At 33.5% G+C, this 9,027-nt stretch overlaps 1 protein-coding gene across 2 annotated transcripts; it reads right to left on the reverse strand.

Annotated features, from left to right (window-relative positions):
- Positions 1 to 607: 607 nt before the first annotated feature.
- LOC128994020 (glucose-induced degradation protein 8-A homolog) lies at positions 608 to 6,266 on the reverse strand. Of its 2 annotated transcripts, none has more exons than XM_054418223.1 (5): positions 6,146 to 6,266; positions 5,095 to 5,224; positions 3,966 to 4,162; positions 3,028 to 3,225; positions 608 to 2,385 (listed from the first exon to the last, which is right to left on the reverse strand). In XM_054418223.1, the coding sequence occupies exons 2-5, from the start codon at positions 5,210 to 5,212 to the stop codon at positions 2,209 to 2,211; spliced, it is 690 nt and encodes a 229-aa protein (XP_054274198.1). In that variant the 5' UTR covers positions 5,213 to 5,224; positions 6,146 to 6,266; the 3' UTR covers positions 608 to 2,208. The 2 variants fall into 2 exon arrangements, with proteins under 2 accessions (XP_054274198.1, XP_054274197.1); XM_054418222.1 differs by lacking the exon at positions 608 to 2,385 and adding an exon at positions 2,392 to 2,584.
- Between the last annotated feature and the right edge of the window lie 2,761 nt (positions 6,267 to 9,027).

Below are 9,027 nucleotides of genomic sequence, written 5' to 3' on the forward strand. Positions count from 1 at the left end.
ACTCGTACTTGCAGAACATCTTTTGAATTATAATAATGTGTGATAGATTTATGATCCAAACCTTATAAAGTATTTAAAATACAAAGTCGTATCAGTTACGAATTAATATCCTTGGTGTCATCCAAGCATATGATTTTCAAATTTGAGCTTTTTCCCAATTTGTTATTTCTATTTAAAACTGTACAATTTAAGAACACATTTGACCTAGGGTTATCAAATTTAAGTTATAAATGAATTATACAAATAAAATTTCTACACACACTATCTTACATTTGGCTATAGTTCAATGTATTGATGTCATAAGGGTGCTCAGGATAATTTTAATTGTGTGAATTCTGTCAAGGTTTTTAAACTAAATATATTATTTGATGTATTTTTCAATTAGAACACTTCAGCATTGTAAACGTTGGAATTTGTATTTAATCTACAAATAGCTTGTACTGGACATGTAGAATGTATGTCAATGAATTTTTGCAGCACATGGAAACGTAATTACAAAAACTTGCTTGAAAAACTTGTAATAGCCTACATTGTAAATCTAGGTGATATCCATATTGTTACCAGTATTGTACAAATTGTTTATCGTGGAATATAAAATAAAGATATATGAATTTACCAAACATTTATTATCTACACCAATCTGCATACAACCAATAACAAAAAGATTCTTTTCTCATTAGAAAGCTAAGGTTACTAAACCTGCAAACTAAGATAAACTTAAGATAAAGCAATAAGACATCAGTAAAAAAATCGGTTACTATCACACTGAAATGATCAAAATTATTGATAAGTAGAAAGTTTGTAACACAATTCAAATTTAAAATTACGAATTACGAGAGAACCCATGTGCAAATAGTGCATTTAATAGGGTTTAAAACTGAATTCCAAGTTAAAAATAATTTCAATACCCGTTTACTCTTTAAAGATCTAGATCTACACCATAGAGAACTAAAGTTATTTATCTCACTAAGAGCATCAATCATATAGAAATTATCAAAGCAGTAGCCTATTAAAAATCCATTTTCATAAACTGTATCGTCTGTCTCTAGTTTACAATCTGACTAGTTAAGCATTCAACTAAATGATCAGCTGGTGGATTACAATTAATATTTAACCCGTTATAAAGAATGTAGTAAGCAACACTGGTTCTTTGGAAATGAAATGTAAGGGGGACAAAGCCTTGAAGGAAATAACCTTTTTTGTTACCATTCACAGGTGCCGGATCATAAGCTTTTGATGACACTTCAATTGTTAAAATTGGTTAATTAGAACAGCTGAAAAGGGATGGTACAGAAAAAAACCCTTACTGTGTTAAAATAGATTATGATAGAGCAAGAAGACGAAGAATCATATAAATATGAGTCATTGACACTGAATAGTGCAAGTAGACTTCTCATACTATTGCAAATTTTGAAGATTTTGCATTATTTTTACGTGAAATTAAAATGAAATGAAAATTTTATTCAATCAGGCAAAGTTAGGGTTGCATGACCTTTTCCTACACTTAATCTCATGTGTGTTTATGTTGGTAACGTCTGAGTGCACTGATGTGGACTGAATTAATCTCTATTATTTTAGAGTGTTTTTCTGATAGATGCTTTACTCTTTCATAAGTAAACCATTATTTTAAGAATTGTTTAAATTAAAATGGTTTTCAGTTGGCATAAAAAACAAAAACTGAAATGATTGAATCGGTACAAACTTAAAATTCAAACAGAGCTAATCTTAGAATTAATTGTGTTTGGCTGGTCCATAAGGATGAACAATCTATAACAAAGCACGATCATTGTTCAATCTGTTAAATGATTTTACCAAGCATTTGATTTCATAACTCAATATCAGTAGTAGCTATACAATGTTTTATGATTTAAAATGATTATAAATTTTTCTTAGCATCCTTAGTTACTAATCCTGTTAAAAATGAAAAAATAAACATCATTAAAAACATGAATAAGACAATTAAATAAATTACCCAGTAAACTTATCAACTAAATGATTAATTATTTTAACAAACATCACAAAACAAAAATATAATCTAATTATACCATTAACAAATTAAAAACCATTCACTAACAACTAATTATTCATAAGAAAAACGATAGAAAAATTAGAAAAAGAAAAAAAGTTTGACATTTTTATGATCACGAATGTTTATTCACAAAGTCCCTCCTGATCTCATTGGTTGAGAAAGAACTGGTCATCTTGATGTCATTGAGGCGGAAGGATGGTGGCGGAGCCGAGGTCCGTCATTCGGGCATACTTAACCTTCTTCTTCTCCAGCTCATCTTGCGCCCACAAAATCAACTTCATCAGGTTATACAGCCGAGGCGTAGTAGGCTCTTGGAGTTCAATTTTCAAAATGGCAGCGTTTAGCTCACTTGCCACCTGAAAAAGGTAATCATTGAGGGATTTCCGGCAGGAAGGTGGCGGATCCGAGGTTCGTCATTCGGGCAAACCTAACGAGGGGGCACTTCACCAGCTCGTCCTGCGCCCACAAAATCAACTTCCATAGGTTTAACAGCCGAAAAGTAGCAGGATCTTGGCGTTCAATTTTCAAAATGGCTGTGTCTAGCTCACTTGCAACCTGAAAAAGGTGATACGCAATCTGAAGAACTGAATGTACTGTTACCTTGCTTGTCCAAAAGCCATGTCGCAGGAACAGCAATGTCTGGTTTATCAGCCGAAGACATTAACACTAGCTATTGTGTTGAGATGCAATTCATCCCGTCATCATAGTTTATTTAAGTTACTGATGTATGATTTGTGCTTTAAAATTTAATTCATGCATATCGGTCAATTTATACAAAATTGGTTTTTAAATTCATACCAGTTTAGTAGACTAAATATGTTAGCCTACCTTTGAAAAAAGGGATTTTATTGTAGATCGGTCTTTAACAGAGTTGATGAGGTTTTCTTGTCTCACACTATGGACTGGCAACAGATATTCACAGCCAAAACTCATTCAATCAACCATAAAACTACACAAAAGCTTGTGTAAACATAAAACTTGCTAAATAACCATGGTACCTTTTGCCTGTGAGTCTGATTTAGAAGATCGCTGAATGGACAGTTATTGGGTTCCTCGAAGGCCAGAAGAGCGAGTGTCCTCTCCAGCTCATTCAGCACTCCGGGATCTGATTCTCCGACCTCGCTCAGTTGGTCCTGAGCGAATTGCAACGCCTCCTCAACATTCCCCGCACGGATCAGCTCTATTAGGTGGAGTTGCTGCAAAAATAAGGTTTTTTTTATTAGATTTAGGTTAAAAAATTTCATATCATTGGAAGTTTAATGGACTAGCAAGTTTTTTTCAACATTCAAGAAACGTCCTCTCTTTTCGTTTTCTTTAGTCATAAGAGAAAAAATTAGGTTAGAAAAGTTGTCTTAGCCGGAAAGTCTTCTTAGTTTGTTCCTCTTTGCGCTTGCAAGACCTTTTTGTAATCGAGACATTTAGGACATGTGCTGTGTTAATTAAGGTAAACATAATGGTAGCTGCTAGACTATTTTTGTGGCATACAATGTCATTGTTTTTAAGCTTAGTACATTAAAAAACAAAAATACTTTCCTCAGGGTACTGATTAAAATTTATGTAGGCTACAAGCATGAATGTACATTAGCCTACATTTTTCAATCCTCAAATCATTGGTTATAGCAAAAAAAAAAAGAAAAAAGAGAAAAAAAGTTAGGCCTAACAAAGAGAAATTATGTAATTCTGTTTTCAGACAGGGGGAATAATTAATGATATAAATTTTAAACAATTCCATCTTACTCAATCAATTTTGTTGATGGCAACACTGATTGATAAAATTATCAAATCAACAAGGTACAATAAAACAACATCATTGATAAAATATATGTAGTCCTCAGATTTTAATCAAAAGAATTTTTAAAATCAATTTTGCCCTGTCCACTGGCTTTATAGCCAGGCAGACGGCATACTTACACTATTTACATATAACCAGCCCTACCTGCAGATGGAAGTACAAATATCTATCATTGTCTAGAAGATCCGGGTGAAGCTGGTTGACTAGGAGAGTAGCTTCCTGGATCCGGCCTCCCTGGATAGCGTCCCTGATCCGGATCCGGTTATCCATCAGGTTCAAATCCATCGAAGGCTGCACTCCCGACTCCTGTTGAAACTTTTCTGCCGCCTCCTTAAAACCCTCTGCCGGCAGAAAACCACTTGTTAAAAAAAATGTAAGAATGTTATACTGTGGTCTTGTGACTTAAATACGGTAATATTTTTGAAGTTCTTGCCCACTCTGCCAGGTTTTTTTCTAACCAGCCATAAGTGTATCATTTTGAAGGTTTTGTCAAATGTATATTCTAGAAGTGTAATGGGATATGTCAAAATCAATTACTTTCAGGATAGAGGTTTATTAAATGATTGACAAAGTAACTGTAATCTGAAAAATATTGTAATCATATAAACTTAGTTCAGGCTTTTTAATAGAAGGATGCAGATATGTAACCTGAGATTTCCAGTGAGAAGTTAGGGGAAATAATATAATTTTTGTTTATCAAAGGCATTTTTTTCTCAAGAAGGATATTCATCAAATAATTTCTGACTGATATATTGTCAAGGTCAAGTCAAAACAATATTTTCAGTCAAAACAGTAAGGTTTTGAACTGCAACAAGTTATATAAAAAAAAATCAACAAAAGAGATGCTACATTTCAATGAGAAAGCTTTGTGTTTTGTAAGTATGGTATTTATTGTACAATGAGTGTTGCCGTAAATAAACCAATTGAATTGAATTGAATTACCCTAACGCCCTTCAGCCTAAAATCTTAGTATGGGGCTGAGTAACTAGTAAGAGTGAGTAGCCTAAGTTAGGGCCTATTGAGTGAATGGTTACTGACTAAAAATCACCTGGTTTTTTAGACTACTCGACACTTTCATTAAAATCCAATAATCTAGGACAGCTTGGTCCATATTACAAATTATCAAAGAGCTACACAGTAACCTACTGAGTTATAAAATCTGAATCAAACTGGTTTAACCTTCTGTTCATTAAATTAAGTAAATTGTTCGCTTAATGAAACCTTTAAGTAGATTCTTCCTACGGCTACATAAGTTAAAAGCTGTTGAAATCACCTGTGACTAAGTAGTTCATTATTAGTTTATTCATGTCGCTCTGATGTACGTGTACGTCCTCTAGTTTGCTCATCCACTCATCCTTTGAAACACTCTCTGGTTTAGTAGCGTAGCTCATGGATACCAGACTCTATGAATATAACAGAAACACAATAAGTAAAAAAGAGTTGGAACATCCAGTAACTTTTGGAGGAAGACATTGGTGGAAGAGTTGAAGATAGTAGGCAAAAGAGAGAGGCGACCAACAGTGTGGTGGATAAGGGAAAGGAACAGCAACAGACTCTTAAACACTCCAGAAATTTACAAAGATAAGGAAAAAAGGAAGAAGTACTTAAGTGACTATTCTTCTTATAAATTACAGTGACAAATTCTGAGAGCCTGGGTTTTGAGAACTTTGTAGTAGGGCCTCGGCCTATAGCCTTAACATTTAAACTTTTTGACATTCCTAGGTGTTAGGACTATTGTTTGTTGGTCTTCTAGGGTACACTTCCATATCTGTTGGCACAAACAACCGAATGAAAATATTGATTATTCGATATATCGTTTGGTTAGTTAGGTAAGGTTAACTTAACCTAACTAACCAAACGTTATAGGCTATCGAATTAAACAATCGAATAATCAATATTACTCATTCGGTTGTTTGTGCCAACAGATATGGAAGTGTACCCGTCTTCTACCCCTTATTTACTTTTTTTTTTACATGAAATAGTCTTCAGACTATAAGTTGGTATATTCTGACTATAATAAACTGTAGCCTAGCATTATTGATTTTAGGCCTACTTTGTTATGCTGGCCCTGTTAATTAATGAACCACCTATTCATTTTATTTAAATTAAACTAACATATTCAAGAAGAAAATATTCAGCCAATCGTTAATCGTTGATTAAATCGTAACGTTTCCTTAAAAAAAAAATGCATCACTTGACTTTAGGTTAAAGAATGCAAGCAACCTTCAACTAGGTTATTTTACTTAGACATTTTCCCAGCTTTTTATGGTAGTATAATTAATGTTAAAAAGTTTTATTTACCCAAGTTCTATCGTACTACTTACAATGCTAAGGAAGTGTTACTATTAGCTGTTTGGTATTCTGCAGAATGCAAATACAAGTGATACAACAAACGAACAAAGCTCAAAAAGTAAAAACATTAAAAACTGACATTTCTTCACTTTCTTTTCAGATGCTTCTTTTTTTCTCTCCAGTTGACAGCTGCTGTTCATACAATTACTTTCCTACACATACACAGAGGTAGAACTCACTTTTCAAACATACTATGTAAATAGAAGAATCTAAGCGACTTCCGACCTTCCCACGAAAATAATATAATATTCCATTTAAAAAATACATTAAAAACAAATACATAAATAAAAATAACATGGGTACACTTCCATATCTGTTTATATGGAACACAAACAGATCCCCATACTTTTATTCGTAAGCTTAATTAAGCTTAATCCGTTTGAATCTGTACTCCTTTTAAATTGACAAGTTGATAGTTTCCTGTCTGTGTTACATTTCATGAGCAATCACTATGTCAATGTCAATCCGCCCCAATAATCTGTGGTAAGTGCCGAGGAAAAATAAGGAGCATGGAGCCAAGACAGCACTAAACTTATATAAAACTTTAAAATCTGTCTTCGATCATGGTAAGTTGACATCGAACATATTGTGGAGCCGAACAATGGAATAACAATTACCGAACAGCGTTAACAGCAAAAACTTGACCTGTACAATCACGGCCAGGGCCGTGGTTAACTTCATACGTCCCATAAAATAACATGGCAGACAGGTGACATCATCGCCACGGCTGCGTTTAACTCCAGGCCGTGGCCTTTGAAGTGGCAACGCCGCAAGTAGGGTTGTAACAGCTGTTTTGTTTGGAAGCAAATAATGGTATTTTTTGTATTTACGTAGGCTTGGTTACTACTCTCCACTGGAGGGGTTACAGGAGTTTTCTAGTACTGTGTAATACCAAAAGACACATGGTCTGTAGGCCCAACGTATTCAACCATGGCCATAAAGATAATATGGCAGACAGGTAACATCAGCTCATTAATTTGCACTTTATTAATTTAAATTTGAATTTATGAACAAACATATTATTTATTAAAATATTGAAAATAAAAGATGCAGAATTGAAAACCAAAACGATATGAATTGAAAATCTAGCAGCTAGAACCGAGGGTTCCAATTTATTTATTTATTTATTAGGAGATCCTTATCGTAGGAATGCAAGGCCCCACTACTAGGCTAGTGGGGCCTTGAGGAAAGGATAGTCGTAGACCAACAGGAAAGTAAGGAAAGGAAGTATTCAGATAAATGTACGAGGATGTATTGATTAATGAGTATTAATGTTTGCCAATAAATATAATGTCGATCATTTTAATATTACATCTCTAGAGACGATTTCACATAACGTAAACTCTCTGGTGACGCTCTGGGGTATCGGTATAGTAGTATCGGGTCGCTGTCCGACTTACGGTAGTGTTGGGATATCGAAAGAAAATATCGATATCTATATCGACGATAATATCGGAGCCTCAATATCGATATTCCGATAATATCGGAACAAAAATATCGATATATCGGGAAAATATCGATAAAAATTAATGGAATTGGAATGCTATCGCAATGAATCCCTTTAACAGGAAATTACCTTAACAAACAATTTAAAAAAAATATTATTGAAATGAAACTATTCTAAACCATCCTAACCGACCAAGCTTGCTGTATTATTTCAAAATTTTGTTTGCTAGCCTATTCCCCATATGCATTTTCTGTAATAAAACGGAATTTTTAAACGGTTACTTAGCCTACAGTCAGTTTGGTTGGTTTTGGTTATGTTAGGTTGAATAGTTTCTTTTCCTAATCCAGATATAGGCTATTATTTTTGCCTAAACAAGGTTAGTTCTTAAATGCGTTTGAAGATATTAAAACAAAGGAATATATACAGACGGTTTGGTAAAAAAATATCGATATGTCATCAAAAGAAATCATTGATATAAAAATATCCCTTTAGGAGGAAAGTACCTTTGTGAACAATATTTATTTAGCCTATCCTTATCGAAGTTGTCAGCTGATATGTTTTAATTTGTTATAATCAATATATCGGATAGAAAAATAAAATGTCGATATTCAAAAAGAAATAATCGATAATAATGAATGTTTCCTTTAACAGGAAAGTACCACCATGAACAGTTAGCTGCACACATATGACGTTAAATTGTTTACAATTTATAATTTTTTAGGCTTGTGTACAAAAAATATACAACAAATGAGAATTTAATGGTTTTGATTGGTTTTCACTGCCGTCACGTCATTTTGGCACTCCACTTCTGCCAACCGTGCCAACTCACTATTCAAATGCAGGCAGAGGCAACCAGATTACAAAAATATTTTTAACTAGATACATGGAATAGTTTGTGTGTACAAATAAATTTGTTATTAATAATATTTAATAACTGCTAAACAAGTTCAGAAATATTAAACTGTATTTTATTCTTGCATTATTCTTTGAAAAATTGCTAAAATCAATTCTAACGATAATATCGAAGTAAAATATCGATATCCCGATAATATCGGAAATCTAATATCGATATAAAAATATCGATATATCGGAACCAAAATATCGATATTTCCGATATATCGGATATCGATACCAAACACTAACTTACGGTAAGACTGGACACAAAACAACTATCACTCTACTGATAAGGAGTGAAGAAATTTGAAGATAGATGAAGATGACGACTCCCCTTTCCTTGGATAGTGGCGAGGACTTCGGATGGTAAATGGTAAACTGTAATTGCAGCAATTCGTGATTACATGTACAATGAACAGTGTAGCTTTTTCGGCTTTATGAATTTCAATTTAGATCTAAAGAGTTTCCATCCATTCGTTGCTGCACCACCAAGTTGAACTGATGAGTTTATAT

Source organism: Macrosteles quadrilineatus, unplaced genomic scaffold (genome assembly GCF_028750875.1).
Source record: "Macrosteles quadrilineatus isolate MER2022 unplaced genomic scaffold, UCM_ALF_1.0 Scaffold_5__1_contigs__length_97177068, whole genome shotgun sequence".
Taxonomy (NCBI): Eukaryota; Metazoa; Arthropoda; class Insecta; order Hemiptera; family Cicadellidae; genus Macrosteles; species Macrosteles quadrilineatus.